General features: G+C 36.6%; 2 protein-coding genes across 2 annotated transcripts in view; both read left to right on the top strand.

The window, feature by feature from the left end:
* Positions 1-194: 194 nt before the first annotated feature.
* LOC144438526 (heat shock protein 75 kDa, mitochondrial-like) lies at positions 195-16,112 on the top strand. The gene is made up of 16 exons (XM_078127591.1): positions 195-324; positions 1,882-2,016; positions 3,079-3,308; positions 3,561-3,632; positions 5,361-5,530; positions 5,902-6,011; positions 6,303-6,376; positions 7,464-7,740; positions 8,414-8,483; positions 8,923-9,070; positions 10,653-10,780; positions 11,443-11,636; positions 12,064-12,149; positions 12,460-12,605; positions 14,019-14,091; positions 14,741-16,112. Exons 1-16 carry the CDS (start codon positions 195-197, stop codon positions 14,840-14,842), a joined length of 2,145 nt encoding a protein of 714 aa, XP_077983717.1. The 3' UTR covers positions 14,843-16,112.
* Positions 16,113-16,434: 322 nt separating this feature from the next.
* The window catches only part of LOC144439451 (heat shock protein 75 kDa, mitochondrial-like), a 9,173-nt gene continuing 8,173 nt past the window's right edge, over positions 16,435-17,434 (top strand). The window contains exon 1 of the mRNA XM_078128737.1: positions 16,435-16,531. Coding sequence (XP_077984863.1) covers positions 16,435-16,531 — 97 coding nt within the window. The remainder of the gene's footprint in view (positions 16,532-17,434) is intronic.

Below are 17,434 nucleotides of genomic sequence, written 5' to 3'. Positions count from 1 at the left end.
AATATCATTTCCGTCATAATCTTGTGTTTTTGTTTTTTTGTACACTTTGGATGTTACATTTTTCGTAACATTAGACAAATCACTAATTTTTCCGCTAAGTCTACGATTAGGAGTGAAAAATTAGGAAAAAATCTTCGACACAAATTTCAAAATTGGAACAATTTCCACTTACCTAGAAGGTCAAAATAATCAAAATGGCGATGCTTGTGAGGACATGTGCGAGGAGAGCTCGCAACGTTTATACCAATTTTTCGTCACAGAAGTTATTGCTTTACACTCGAAGTTGTAAGCGATCCATCACAGGAGATGAAATCTTAACGTCAGGTGAGTAAACAGTCCCTGCGTGTCCATGTATGTTGGCGATCGCTATCATACAAAAGCACGTGTTGACTGTTGTGAGTGCAGTTTGCAACGTGAACTCCATCGTATTCCGCCGCAATCACCTGTGATAGACCCTTTAAAAGTTTATATTTTGAGTAAAAATGTGACAAAAAGTAGTCTGAATATACCAATCTTACTCTGTGTATCGCATCGAATCTATCTAAATCGTCTGACCACTAAGTTAGTGGTCTGAGCTAAATCTTATCAGACTTGTCTGTGTGTGTGTGTGTGTGTGTGTCTATGTATTATCTATATATATATATATATATATATATATATATATATATATATATATATATATATATATATATATATATATATATATATATATATATATTAATACTAGTATTATACATGTAGAAAGAATTAATGATTAAAACTCGCCCATGTGTGTGTATGTATGTATGTACACACACACATGCATGTGTGTATGTATGCATATATATATATATATATATATATATATATATATATATATATATATATATATATATATATATATAACTCGGTGAGTATCAATCTGCTAAGACAGTGCTCTATACCGCAGTGGCAGAGCGTAATATATATATATATATATATATATATATATATATATATATATATATATATATATATATATATATATATATATATATATATATATATATATATATATATGTTGAGGGTAGAAGAAAATCAAGTCGGGTTTTTCGTCTCTACAAGCCTGTTTCGTGAGTAAATCATCTCCTGACGAGTGATTTACTCACGAAACAGGCTTGTAGAGACGAAAAACCCGACTTGATTTTCTTCTACCCTCAACATATACTCCGCTCTGCGTGCAGACGTATCGAGCACTGTACTACAGACAAATCTTACCACTGACTTCCTATATATATATATATATATAATTATAGAACAAGAATCTTTTGTCAACAGAATGTTCACTAATGTGTATTTCACTTTTATAGTTGGAAATTAGAGAAGGTTAAGCAAAAAAATTAAAGTGCAAATATTAGATCTCACAGGTTTTCAATTTTATACCATTTTGTTTATGATAATATATAATATAGTTTCATTGATTTCTGTTATCTCACAAATTGATTTGATATTTGAATGAAGGCCGAGTGCACAAAATTCGGTAGCAGTAAAAGTAGAAAGAAGTACTAGTATATGATGGAATCTATTTATACCTCCTCTTGTAAAACTAATAGACTGAGAGAAGTCATCATATATAAGAATGTAATCATTGTTTGCAGTGCAAACAATCATTGCAGTGGTAACAGTGTGACCAGAATGAATAACTCAATGTAATATGGGTGCAAAAGTTGTAGATAATATAGTCCCAAAAAAGTCATTGATTTTGTGTTACTCTGTACAGTGTAAGTATAGGTAGAAGCAAGATAGCCATGTGCACAAGACACTGGTCAGTTGTGAAAATCAATTTGCATTTAGTTTTATCAAACTATCACTTATAATGCTTAGTCTGTAAGTTACATGTATTAATGTGTTTTGATTTATCAGGCAGCCGCATCCCTTCAGGTAGAAGGCTTGGGTATCCAGTGTACAATACAGCAAGGTTACTGTGCAGTCAGGCACAAAGTGGTACACAGGCTGACGATGTACATAATATCATTACTGACAGTGAGAAAGTTGAAGGTGAGATAAGTATCCATGATTTCTTACATTGCTGCATTATGATTTCAGAATGTTTGTGCTTACTATTATTTACTACCCGCTAGTGTCAGTTTTATTTAAGTCTGAACTAGTGACTGAAATATTACAAATATAGATTTGTCAATATTGTACACATTTTCAGTAAGAGTATATTAGTTTTCATAGATGTGTGGTCAGTGTCATTCCTACTTTCAAAAAAGTGAAAAGAAAGAGAAAATAGACACATGTTTAGGTATTGAGTTAGAGAAGGATTGTAGAGATAGCTAGAATTGTCACGGTGTCATAAACCAAGTGTATTACAGTTGTACAAGCTGAGTTTGTAACACAAGTGACAGTATTTACATAAATCCATAAAATTAAACTAACAGTGTACTACTGTTAATGTCAATGTGGCACTGAAATCATATTCTGCCGTTGTTCGCCTACTTGATAACATAATACATGTTTACTTGGCATTTTACGTATGATAATTATTTCACAGAATAATTTATTATTCCTAAATACCAATTTTGAGTTCTGTCAATAGCAAGTGATGGTTAAATACAGTAAATTTGAATACAACATGTATATTTTAATCTCTAGAAGAAATTATGCCCCACAAGTATAAACTCAGCTTGTGCCCTTTCAGTGTATCTGAAAATATTCCAGGTACCCATAAATTGACCATGAATACAATTTAGTCTTCCTAGGTATGTGAGTTGTGTTCTCAATTCTCTAAATTTAGAGCAGGATTTGAACAACCCAGTTGTATAATTGGGGACCTGGTAGGATAGAGGTTGTAATCCTAAGTGCTTATACAGGCTGCAATGGATTGTATACTTGACAGAGAGTTGAGGGAGAATAAAGTACTGTTGTGCCATTATAGTTCTGTATCTTAGGTAATTATAATTGTAATTAAAGCACTTTGAGCACAGTCTGGGAAAGTGCTATTGGCATATTAAAAACTACACTATTATTATTATTATTACTTGTGTGTGTGAATGATAGATGTCATGGTCAAGGTTATTCATCATGTTTTTGTCTTCCTTTCTATTCTCATAATAGGGCCATCTGAACACTTAGAATTCCAAGCAGAAACACGGGTGTTGTTGGACATTGTAGCAAAATCTTTGTACAGTGACAGTGAAGTATTCATTCGAGAAATTGTGTCAAATGCCAGTGATGCCATCGAAAAGTTGCGGTATCAGCGATTGACCAATGAAAACATAAGGAAAGATACCCCTCTTGAAATACATATACGGACAGACCAAGATTCTGGAACTTTTACAATACAGGTACATTTCACTTTAATGTTGTATGACAATGGGGATGGTCAAGAAATAGATGGCGCCCTCAGTGAAATCTATAACAATTACTTTGTTTGATGACTACATGACACTTTACATGAAGTAGTGCTTTGTAGTCTGTCACACTACACAAACATTTGATATTTAAAATAAATAGCTGTGCAAATATAATGTGTGTTTGTGACACAATTTGTACCCACATAACAATCTATTGTTATTCCATTCTATTTTATTACACAGGATACTGGTATTGGTATGACAAAACAAGAACTGGTATCAAATCTTGGTACGATAGCTAGGTCAGGGTCAAAGGTGAGATTACATGATATTGATGCCTAGTCTCAGTTACCCATTCTCTTGCTGTTGAGGGCATAACCCCCAGCAGAGTCTGGGAAAATACAATGTTGCCAATTGTAAGGAACAACATTGCTGCTGAGAAGATCTGGGACAGTCACTGATTGGACAAAAAGGACTTTGAGTTTTCATTTTCATCAACTATGTGTATATTTAACAGAAATCATAGTATGAACTTTTGAAAACCATCTTTGTCAGGAAATAAATCAAAATACTCTTAGCAAGAGTTGTCACCATATGATTTTACTTCAGAGGTCATGTTATGAGTCAGCTCCCAATACAGCCATCTTGTAACAATTGGCGACATTGTATTTTCCCAGACTATGCTGGGGGTTATGCCCTCAGAGGCAAGAAGCTGGGTAACAGAGACTAATGGATGACTTGTTGGCTCTTGATTAAAGTTGTTTATTACATTATAGGACCCTATTTTTTTATGTTTCTCATTACCTAATGGACCCAAATTTTCAGCTCTGTCTTCAAAATAAAAAAATATTTTTATATTCGCCTGTCCTTAATATTTTGCGGAACAGCATCCTCTCTGGCAAGAATAAGCAAGTGTCTAGACTGATGATATCATCTACAGTCATGGCGACAGCGAGGACACTTGTTCATGAACAGAGAATCTCTTTCATGACTGAAGTTATTCAAGTAGGGGGAGGAGGCTGAGAACATGTCAATTGTGTAGAGAAGCTGGGAAAGGGCTTGTTACCAGGAATGCAATAAGAAGAAGATAAAGAGGAGGAAAATGAGAGGCAGAGAAACATGAAGATTATTTTGTACTTTTTTTAATCTTTTTTTTTAAAGTTTAACCGATCCATATTTGCCATGAAAAAGTGATGCGAAACATAAAAAAATAGGGTCACCCTTAGAGATGCATAAATCAATATTTACCTTATTATTGAAAACATAAACAATGTCATGTGTTTGCTGAGATTTTAGTGAAAAAGGAAAATCTGGTAATAGTTGCTTTGTCCCCCTCATGTTTATGAAATGTCTCACCACTGTAGCATTTGCTGATCATATAACTGATTCCCAGCTAATACCACTTTGCATGCCTTGTATGTAAATTACTAGACTCTCTCACAGTCCTCGGAGCTTCGCTTTACTGAAATTAAAGCTAAACGAATTATTTTGTATGTACCGATACCAGCTATATAACCATACTTGAATAACCTTGTACTGTGCACCCTCATCGACCATGATAGAGATAACCATTCATTGATGTGAGACTGTGATGCTCTGTGTTTTCACGAAGCCCCGAGAAAACACAGAGCGTCACAGTCACACGTCAACAAATAGTTATCTCTATGTGGTCGATGAGGGCACACAGTACAAGGTTATTCGAGTACTGTCATGGAGTACATTATGTAGATGGTATCAATACATACAAAATAATTCATTTAGCGTTAATTTTAGTAAAGCGAAGCTCCGAGGACTGTGAAAGAGTCTAGTAAATTACTAGGCTTTGATAGATTACTTTAATGAGCAGATGGTATTAAAACAAACATTCCTATGAGTTGATACTCTGCTTTTAGGCAGCAGTCATCTAGACTGTGTGAATCAGAAACTACCTACTTTTTGTGTTGCTCACCAGATAGCTAACACGAGGTACATTGTACTTCTTGTATTGTGGTTAGATCAATAAGTTATGATAGTGACCTGTGATACTTTTTGTGTTTTTTGTAGGCTTTCTTGAAGGATTTACAAGAGAAAGGTGTAGAGGCAGAGTCAACCAGTTCTATTATTGGTCAGTTTGGTGTTGGTTTTTATTCAACTTTCATGGTCGGAAACAAAGTTGAAGTTTTTAGCATGTCCCACCAACCAGACAGTAAAGGCTATAGATGGAGTTCTGATGGGTAAGGTTACATTTACTACAAACTTTTTCCTAAGTACATACTAGTGTCACTATGATACAGTGTCTATACATATGATATGAAGGTATTCTTCTGTCGTAGTTTTGATTAAAACAGGTTCCATTTACCGGTATTTTTACATTCCCTTTCATGGTAAATACGTAATGGAGAGGGTGAGCTTGGCCATTGACTAGAATCTTTAACAAAAACAAAGCTTGCTAATACAAAAGTACTGGAGCTTTGCTCAAATAATGCAGTAGAGTACCATATTTGTCTACGTTTGTCTCCAGTGTCACTGTGTGTCCCAAGTACAACATAGCTTATAGTATGTCTGAAGAGCTCTTATCAGATAGATGTATTTCTTTTCTCTACAGGAGTGGTGTCTATGATGTTGCTGAAGCAGAACATGTCCAGCCAGGAACAAAGATTATTGTTCATTTGAAGAAAGATTGCTGGAAATTTGCTGTGGAAAATGATGTTAAAGGTTAATGTCCAGTCTTGTCCTATTTTGTGTTATTCCCATTTCAAGACTTTCAAATCAATTTCAAAAAATACCAACAGTTGTACTACTTTATACTACAGTTTTCCTATTAAAGAGGGACTACCAGACGCCTAAGAAGTGTGAGGAATTACTAAAATGAAACAATTTTCAAGCAAATTTCAGGAGCTATTCTCAAAAACTTAATTGTCTGAATAGCAATATGTTATGCCTAATGTAGTAATACAGTCAATTCATTTGCATAATCTAAAACAGTGCTGCATGTTATCTTTACAGAAATAGTCAAGAAGTACAGTAATTTTGTTGGTGTACCAATTTATCTGAATGGACGTAGGATCAACACAGAACAGGTTTGTAACATGGTTTGATCTACCTGACTTCTTGGTATAGTGAAATATGCAGGTTGTACATTAAAGGCTTTCAGGCTCAGGAAAAAGATGCTGCTTAACAGCCCCCAGGGAAATATGATGTCTACCAGTACCCTCACAACCAGACAGTACAACGGTATTTTATAACATATTCTTTCCAGTCAAAGGAAATCACCAAAATGACTCCCATGATGACTGTTGGCATAGGGAAAATAGAACACATGACCACATGGCATGACCTAAGCCAATCACTGAATAGTGTTATGATGTATATATGTATTACTGCCCTTATATGGGTGGAACTATTCTGCCTAAGAATAGGATGGTCTGTTCATTTTTAAGGTCAGGTAACTTTCCAAACCAAAGACACAATTGCCTATGCTACACTATTTTGTTACATGGATAGTGAATGCTACACTATTTTGTTACATGGATAGTGAATGCTTCACTATTTTGTTACATGGATAGTGAATGCTACACTATTTTGTTACATGGATAGTGAATGCTACACTATTTTGTTACATGGATAGTGAATGCTACACTGTTTTGTTACATGGATAGTGAATGCTTCACTATTTTGTTACATGGATAGTGAATGCTACACTATTTTGTTACATGGATAGTGAATGCTTCACTATTTTGTTACATGGATAATGAATGCTACACTATTTTGTTACATGGATAGTGAATGCTACACTATTTTGTTACATGGATAGTGAATGCTTCACTATTTTGTTACATGGATAGTGAATGCTACACTGTTTTGTTACATGGATAGCAAATGTTTTGATGTTGAATCACATTGATTTTTTATGACATTGACTTTCATTTAGTGAGATAGTCAAAATATGAGCATATCTTGTATTATTGATGAGGTACCAAATTTTTCATGTATGTTGTCTTGGGCAATTTAAGCATCACCTGCCACTCAGCTATCTCAGACATTCCTGTTTGAAAGGATGTGAAAGTAGATACTTGAATGGGTTGACATTGTGCTGTCAAGTATCAATACAGTATTCCACAATAAAAAACGATGATAGAAACCAATCCTTATTTTGTATTTTTTCAGGCTTTGTGGATGATGGAGACTAAAAATATAACAGATCAGCAACATCAAGATTTTTATCATTTCCTATCCAATTCCCAAACTAGTCCCAGATATATCCTACAATACAGGGCTGATGCTCCTCTCAATATCCGGGCGTTATTTTACTTCCCGGAGCACACTCCGACAGTGTGGGAATTCACCAGGGAACAAGGAAACAGAGTGTCTTTATACAGTAGGAAAGTTTTAATTCAGACCAATGCAGATGCTATACTTCCAAGGTGGCTTCGATTTGTAAGAGGTAGGATATGTTATAGCTTTGTCTGTCTCTCTGTTTCTGTGTGTGTGTCTGTCTGTCTGTCTGTCTGTCTGTCTGTCTCTCTCTCTCTCTCTCTCTCTCTCTCTCTCTCTCTCCCTCTCCCTCTCCCTCTCTCCCTCTCTCTCTCTCTCTCTCTCTCTCTCTCTCTCTCTCTCTCTCTCTCTCTCTCTCTCTCTCTCTCTCTCTCTCTCTCTCTCTCTCTCTCTCTCTCTCTCTCTCTCTCTCTCTCTCTCTCTCTCTCTCTCTCTCTCTCTCTCTCTCTCTCTCTCTCTCTCTCTCTCTCTCTCTCTCTCCCCTCCCCCCCCGAATACAATATCTCAAAAACCACTGCATCTATTCTAGTGGAATTCTTATGTTAACGGAATAACTGATAAGATTTGTAAGAGGTTATATAATAGCTTTGTCTGTCTCTCTGTGCATGTGTCTGTCTGTCTGTCTGTCTGTGAACATAGTGTCTCAAAAACCACTGCTATACTGAAACTTGTTACTCATCTTTCTTATGTAATGAAACGAACTGTTAAGGATGGTAAACATCTCATGAATATTAAACCAACTTCTTGCACATAAATTTTCTAGGTGCATTGGATGTTGACAATTAATACCAGTATGATAAATCTTGAAAGGTTTATCAATTTCTTGTAAATTCTTATCTTAGGTATTGTGGACAGTGAAGATATTCCATTGAATCTTAGTAGAGAGTTACTTCAGAACAGTGCCCTCATTAGGTGAGTTTTTAAAACCATAGTTATTTGTAGAAATGTAAATATAAATTATCATTTTGAGACTTCAGACGTGTATTACAACGTACACTGACACCTTATGCACTTGTTCTACTACACAATTTGAACACATACACTTAACCCAAGACATTACATGAGGTTCATACACACTTTGAACACATACACTTAACCCAAGACATTACATTAGGGGTTCATACACATTTTGAACATAAACACTAACCCAAGACATTACATTAGGGGTTCATACATGAAATCTTGTATGAATGCTCCTGTCAATTAATGTCATCCACAAAAGGAAAAGAAGATTAAACAAAAATAATCATTACAATAGGCAAACAATAACAGACAAAAAACAAGTTGATCTTTGGAGCTGAAGACAAATTGATCCAGATACTTATTAACCAATCATGCCTCATTTTTAAAGGAAATTAAGGTCTGTGATCACATCTAGAATTGTACGGTTTCTACAAGACCAATCCAAGAAGGACCGTGGCAAGTATGATAAATTTATCACAGACTATGGCCTCTTCTTCAGAGAAGGCATAGTTACATCAGAAGAACAGTCAGAAAAGGTGAGATTGAAGCCTGATTGATTGGGTGCACTCTTTTACTGAATGACTGATTAGTCCCCGCCGGACGAAGTCCGGACGGGGACTTATGGATTGGGTTCCGTCTGTCCGTGCGTCCGTGTGTCCGTCCGTCCGCAGCCGTTTCTTGGAGATGCCTGGACCGATTTTTTTCAAACTTGGTGCAGGGGCAACATGCTATGGCATACATATGCACGTCAATTTGTTTTATGATACAATCCAATATGGCCACCTAGCAGCCATTTTGTTTGCGAATTTTCCCTGTCCAAAGCCATAACTCAGACATGCTTGAACAGATCTCATTCAAAGTTGGTATTAGGACAGTGTTCTATAACATACATGTGCATATTCATTGTTGTTGTGATGCGATCCAATATGGCTGCCTGGCAGCCATTTTGTTTGCGAATTTTCCATGTCCAAAGCCATAACTCAGACACTTGAACAGATCTCATTCAAAGTTGGTATTAGCTCAGTGTTCTATGACATACATGTGCATATCCATTTTCGTTGTGATACAATCTGATATGACTGCCTGCCATTTTGTTGGTGCAGTTTTCATGTCCAAAGCCATAACTCAGACATGCTTGAACTGAGTAGTGATATCAAAAACAACCATATGAGGCCAAACAACATTAACCAGGTTAGAAAATGACAACATAAACTGCCAGTTCCTTAAAACCCAATCATAGCAGGGACTATGTCATTTTCAATGCGAAAACTCCTGTCTGGTAATAGCTCGCGCAGTGGCCACATAGCAGCTCTGACTAGTACACATGCATGTCCTATATACCATGCAATTTTTGGGGGTTGTTTTTACCCAAAGATAAATTGTGGTGCAATGACTATGCATGCACGTTCTATATACTATGTGCATTCTCCACATGGAGGGTGCTGTCTACAATATCATCGTGAGACAGCCCAGGTAGCCAGTCACAAATGAATCTACCCTGCGTGAGCTTATGGGTTTTGCCTAGTTATGATATTACTTCCATTATCCATAGCGGTACTGAACAATGGCTGCATATTTTGACACTTGGAAGATTAGAATTTGTTGACAATTTTCACTCGGGTGATCACTTTCACTTTTGCATTTTAATAATTTTTATACTCATTTGAGACTTAAATCTGAAAACAAGTGACATTATTGTAATCTTTCATTTTGTGCCCAAACTAAACAATGTGGCTTGTTGAAAAAGTATCTGAGATTTTCAGTCTTCATGAAATGCTTACAAGCAAAGATCAAACATTTGATAATTTTCACATGTTCTTATAATAACACTTGAGGGGGAAAATTTATTACGAGTTCAAAGAAAAAATTACATATACAATTGTCAAGTTAGTTGTGAACTTTATCCCAGAGGAGTGAAAGTGTATTTTGATTTCCACTCATGAATATGTCTTTCTGAATCTTTGCAACATTCTGAGACAGTCAGTCTATGCCTTAATACCATTCTAAATGTATATCATTGCAGAATACTAAGACAGATTTATAAATAATACAGATATCGTCACTTTATAGTCACTGCTTTGTTTGACAACATGTTATGTAAATGATTGCAATCAACAGGAGGAGATAGCCAAGTTACTGAGGTTTGAATCATCAACTCAACCTGTTGGTCATAAAGTGGGTTTGTTAGATTATTGTAATAGAATGGAGGCAGGACAAAGACATATTTACTATCTGTGTGCACCAAGGTACAGTCTTTCTTTGAAGTGTATGTGTGTGTGTGTCTGTGTGTGTGTGTGCATGTGTGTGTATGCATGCGTGCATGCGTGTGTGTGTATGTGTGTATGTATGTATGTATGTATGTATGTATGTATGTATGTATGTATGCATGCATATATGTACATATGTATGTATGTATTTGTGTGTATGTATGTATGTATGTATGTATGTATGTATGTATGTATGATCGGGGTGAACAAATCCACTGATCCTGAGTCCGGGACTAGCCATTTTTTTGGGTGAACCACACAGATTTTACCTTGTCTGGTCCGTTGGACCAGTACCTTACTGTTAATAACTATGTTAAAAAGTCGTCTGAATATACAGACTTATTGATAAGGGCTGTATTACTTCTAACGTTTGCACCTGTGTGTAGATGTGTAGGCATGTCTGCAAACAGTATTTGTCAAGGATGATAAGTTGGTAATATCTACCTGTGTGCCACTGGTATGTTTTCCACCAAAATTATGGTACAAGGTATGGATATCTGTACATAAAAAAATTAACCAGTTTTCTCAATCTGTGACAATTGTTCCCACAACATAGCAAAGAAAGAAAGAATTGAGCATTTCACATGACACCACCTACAGTTAACCCTCAATTTTATAAATTTTGAATTATTTTGATACAGTCGACAGCTAGCTGAAAACTCACCATATTTTGAAGCGGCAAAGAAGAGGAATTTAGAAATTCTTTATTGCTATGACGATTACGATGAACTATCACTCCTACAGCTGAGAGAATTTGAGAAAAAAATTGTGACATCAGTTGAGAGTGAAATGATGGCTACATCTGATAAAGAAACAAGTACTGAAGCTGTTGAAGGTGAGAAGAGTAACACTCAAAATCTAATAATAGTTTGTTTTATCTTTCCTCTTGAGTCATTTTGAGCACCACAAAACCAATGACATAGACATATTGCTGTAGAATGACCACAAAGTAAATCCTGTATTTTCTATTTCAGCGTGTACAATTTGGTATGTGCATAATAATTAATCAAATTATCTGCTATGCTACTTGATGTTATAGTTGCATTTTGAACTGGATAAGTTGTGGCATGTATTACTAGAATTTTATAGTTATTCTTATTCAAAACAACCTCATGGATTGCATTGCTGGATCAATACACTAACCTCATGTCATGGTTATATGTACAGAAACAGATTAATTGAAATTGATATTTTATTGAAGTACAGCAACAAATGAATTGTAGAAGAAAGAATAGTAAAAGTCTTTGTTTGTGTGTTTTTAGGGGAAGGCAATCTGTCTGTCACAGAAACAGATTCACTAACTGAATACCTCAAGTCAGCACTTGGAAACAAAGTAACACAGATTAAGGTAGGAGTTGTAAACAGATTCACTAACCCAGTTTTACCCAATACCTCAAGTCCGTACTTACAATGTAACACAGATTAGATAAGTTAGTTCCAGTGTGAACAGTCTAAATCGTCCCAGAGTCAGACTAAGTTAGTTCCAGTGCAAGAGGGTGGTTAGAGTCTGAGCTAAGTTTTAATTACATAAAAGCATTTGCCAGCATCGTCGAAACAATGTGCAGATTCCAAGCCAACCACTCTAACCATTCAACCATCAGAACTCCACATACCACATCATTTAAATTATTCATATGACCTGTCATAATTCATTTCAGGTCAGTAAAAGATTAGATACACATCCTGCCATGGTAACCGTTCTGGAGATGGGGGCTGCTAGGCATTTTCTACGAAATGCCTTGAAAGGACGCAGTGAAGATGAAAAACTGCAAGTTTTACAGCCAACTCTGGAAATCAACACCAGGTATTATATTAACATAAAATTTACTTATGAAACCAACAAGGACTAAGCCATATTTGTTTCAACAATGTTACTCATCATCATATTAGCTAGTCTAGATGCTATCCATGGCTTCAAATCTCAAGATCTCTCTTTGCCCCATCTAGCTCAATGAGAAATCAACAGTTATTCATGAGTAAACCTCCAACTGTTAGAATGATGTAGACAATGTATAAGTAGTGTCCTGATCTGACAAATGTACCATATTTGGACGTTATGGAGCTATCACTAACTTACCATTGGGCAGAATGTTTTGATGATGTGAATGACTAGCTGTGAGGGTGGTTTCATTTGAATTTACCATTTCATCTCAGGACCTCATTCAGCTAGATGTGAGAAGAAATTACAAACCATGGATAGCCTCTAGACTACTTCTTAGCTATGTGATTTAGAATTGTAAACACGATAAAAATGTGAAGAATAAAGTTTGAAAACAGATGAATGACACCACATCTACCAGAATGCAAAAATCTAGTGTAAAAAAAATCATCATGAACAATGTTCGGATTTCATACAAATTCATTTATACAAATTTTCGAATTCCATGCAAATTTAGTTATACTAATTTTTGAATTCCATGCAAATTCAGTTATACTAATTTTCGAATTCCATGCAAATTCAGTTATGCTAATTTTTGAATTCCATGCAAATGTTAGCAATTTCAGGAGTTTTTAATGAGCTGTGTTTCCAAAGCACATCAGGGTAAAAAAAAAGAAAGAGACGAGGTAAAAAAAAAAAGAGGATTTGATTATTGCATCGTGAGTATCCTCCTAAACAAAGTAAAGAGAGATGCCAAGAACTTGTAATTCCTGAAAAGCCTTCTTGCTATCATGAAAATCATACTCCAAAACACTTCATTTTATTTCAAAATACACTGTATCAAACCAGTCACATATACATGTATTTCCCATGCCTTCTTTCCAACCGACATGTACAGAGTATGTTATTGTACTTGAGTGTTCTTTTGAAAACATTCTAAAATCACCATACATGTTGGGGAAAATATGTTTTATATTTTATCATATGGTAATGACAGTCATGAATGAAATAAACACTATTATAGTGCAGTACTATCATTTTATAAACCACAAGTGTATTTTATCATTGCAATATTTTGGAAATGTCCATGTTTGTGATAATAATGATAATAAATAAGCACTTATAGAGCACCTTATATCCAGAAAGTGCTCATAGGCGCGTAACAGGAAATATTAAAATGAGACAAATCAAGAAGAAAAAAATGATATGTCAGTCAGATGATTTGTGATACAAGTCAGAAATTATCTTTACTTTATATACCTCCCTAATAAACAAGTTTACCTTATACTTGGCTCTAGATAAATCTATTTCTAATTTTTGTAATTTTTATCTATTTAGTCATCCAATCATAAAGAAGTTGTATGAATTGAAAACCAGTGATCCACCCCTTGCAAGACTTGTTGCTGAACAGGTATTTGTGCTCATTTCACTCTCTCTCAGAAAAAAACCCCTCCGTGTTGAAACCTTCAAAATCAAAAGTTTTACACTAATACTTTCTCCTTATAGGGGACAGTTTATCATGTCATTTCCCTGCCTAGTGTTTCCTTAGACTGTTTACCCTCGGCACCATGTTGCATTTTGTCATGTGATAGATGTGTATGAGGATTCAATGTAATAGCACAAACTCTACAAAGGTTCTAAAACTAGGGTTTAAAAGTCTGTGTTTCAGTGAGAAATTAATTGGTTCAAAAAGTCTGTGCATCCATGCATCAATATGGTGAATTTGCTCTTGAAGTCATGGAATGCTAGCGGCATAACAGCGCCACCAGTGCTGATAATCAGGTCAGGACACTGGGACACAGCTGAGCCTGCTATGGCCTCAAAAATGTGAAAAGTTAAAGCTTAAAAAATATTTACGAAGTGATGTCAAAGTAGGAGCTGGGCCAAACCTCTACATTATGTTTCAAAATTTAAATGAAAATCATGATTCATATGTCTCTCCCCCCACCCCCACCCCCCCCCCTTCTGTGGGGGTACTTGTAGTACTAGAATACTTGGATTTGTCTACCCAGTAAAGGAGTGATATTAAAACAAAACTGTATAATTTTCATATTTTACAGGTCTATGATAACGCCATGATGGCTGCAGGTTTAATGGAAGACCCAAGGTCAATGTTAGGTCGTTTAAATGAACTCATGACGAGGTCACTCAGCAAAAACTGAAATGAAATGGACAACGTGAATTGTGCTACTGTAATGGGGTGTCAATATTGGTGACAAGTGACACAGTTAATATATGTGAATACTTTGTAGAGATTTGTCTGATGTCCTTTGTCACAAAAGATACTGTTTGTACAGATATTGTGTGGAGTGGAATAGAGGAGATAACTTATTATTGTTCCATTTCAATTTCACCTTATAGTATACATGTATTTGGCTGTAGGAATGATAAACAATGGTTACTGTTATTCCAGAATTCTTTTTTAGCCCCCAATGGGCACCACCAGAGGGGGCTATTACATTGGTTTCTCTCCGTGGGTCCATCATTCCATGTATGGATTCACCCTCATATCTCTGGTATGCATCATCTGAGTTCAACCAAACCTGGTATAAAGGTAGATGAGACATCGGCTTGTCACTTTGTTTTACGACCAAATCAAATATGGCTGAATGGTGGCCATATTTGTTGTATATGCATTCACCCTCATATCTCAGGCATGCACCAACTAATTTTCACCAAACTTGGTACAAAGGCTTAAATGATAAAAAAGATATATGCACGTCACTATGTGTTGCGACTGAATCAAATATGGCCGAATGGAAGATAATTCCTCCTGATCTGACATTGTTCACTTGCAATATTTACAATAATACCACATTTCACACTAAAAGTGACTGTGATCCATATCACATTGGTATCTATAGGTCTTCCTGACTCCATAGACTGAAATTGAGAGATGTGTATTGTTTGTGATAGAGGGACACGAGAATAACTGAAACCAAAATAATGATGATGATGATGGTGGTGGTGATAACAGAGGGACATGAGAATAACTGAAACCAAAAGAATAATGATGACTGTGTCTGAATTAGCTGTTTTGTTTTCTACAAGTATAGTCTGAGTAATGATTTTGTTTTTGCATTTCTGTACTTCGTAGTGTTTCTCAAGTAAATATATATTGTACCAAGACACACAGGTCTGTTGTATTTCAGATACAAAGCAATCATTTTTTGTAGCAAAACTGACAAATACTATATTTCCAAGTCATAGATATTCTTGGTTACCCAGCCTCACTGTAGGATATTCTTGGTTACCCAGACTCACTGCAGGTTGCTCACTTATTCTGATTTGTCCCCAGCAGAGACTGGAGAAGTGATTGGGAACAATAAGTAATCTAACTTTGATAGTGACTGTCTCAAAACTCTGATAATTTCTCTTTGGATGAAAATGATTCCTAATTTTGTTTTTCACCAACACAATATTACCATATTTCACAGAAATCATGCAATGAAATTCTTGAAAATAGTCAATATTAGAAGATTTAACCGAAAATTGTCAATAATAAAAGATTTACTGAAATTCTCTTTGTCAGAGTAGCCATTGTGTGATTTCACTCGGGTATTATAGTCTTGCTGCCAGACTTAATGTCCCCACACCGGATCACTTTCCACTCCAGGAATGCCCCCTCACCTCATCACTTTCCACTCCAGGAATGCCCCCTCACTTGATCACTTTCCACTAAAGAAATGTCCCCACACCGGATCACTTTCCACTCCAGGAATGCCGCCTCACCTCATCACTTTCCACTCCAGGAATGCCCCCTCACTTGATCACTTTCCACTCCAAGAATGCCCCTCATTTGATCACTTTCCACTCCAGGCATGCCCCCTCACGATCACTTTCCACTGCAGGTATGCCCCCTCACCTGATCACTTTCCACTGCAGGAATGCCCCCTCACTTGATCACTTTCCACTAGAGGAATGCCCCCTCACTTGATCACTTTCCACTAAAGAAATGTCCCCTCACCTCATCACTTTCCACTAAAGAAATGCCCCCTCACCTCATCACTTTCCACTGCAGGTATGCCCCCTCACCTGATCACTTTCCACTGCAGGAATGCCCCCTCACCTGATCACTTTCCACTCCAGGAATGCCCCCTCACTTGATCACTTTCCACTAAAGAAATGTCCCCTCACCTGATCACTTTCCACTAGAGGAATGACCCATCACCTGATCACTTTCCACTCCAGGAATGCCCCCTCACTTGATCACTTTCCACTAAAGAAATGTCCCCTCACCTGATCACTTTCCACTAGAGGAATGACCCATCACCTGATCACTTTCCACTCCAGGCATGCCCCCTCACGATCACTTTCCACTGCAGGAATGCCCCTCACTTGATCACTTTCCACTCCAGGAATGCCCCTCACTTAATCACTGTCCGCTCCAGGAATGCCCCCTCACTTAATCACTTTCCACTCCAGGAATGCCCCCTCCCAGGATCACTTTCCACTCCAGGAATGCCCCCTCCCAGGATCACTTTCCACTCCAGGAATGCCCCATCACTTGATCACTTTCCACTCCAGGAATGCCCCATCACCTGATCACTTTCCACTAGAGGAATGCCCCCTCACTTGATTACTTTCCACTAGAGGAATGCCCCATCACTTGATCACTTTCCACAAAAGAAATGTCCCCTCACCTGATCACTTTCCACTCCAGGAATGCCCCATCACCTGATCACTTTCCACTCCAGGAATGCCCCATCACCTGATCACTTTCCACTAAAGAAATGTCCCCTCACCTGATCACT

Source organism: Glandiceps talaboti, chromosome 8, assembly GCF_964340395.1.
Source record: "Glandiceps talaboti chromosome 8, keGlaTala1.1, whole genome shotgun sequence".
Taxonomy (NCBI): Eukaryota; Metazoa; Hemichordata; class Enteropneusta; family Spengelidae; genus Glandiceps; species Glandiceps talaboti.
This window is presented reverse-complemented; position numbering and strand designations above follow the sequence as displayed.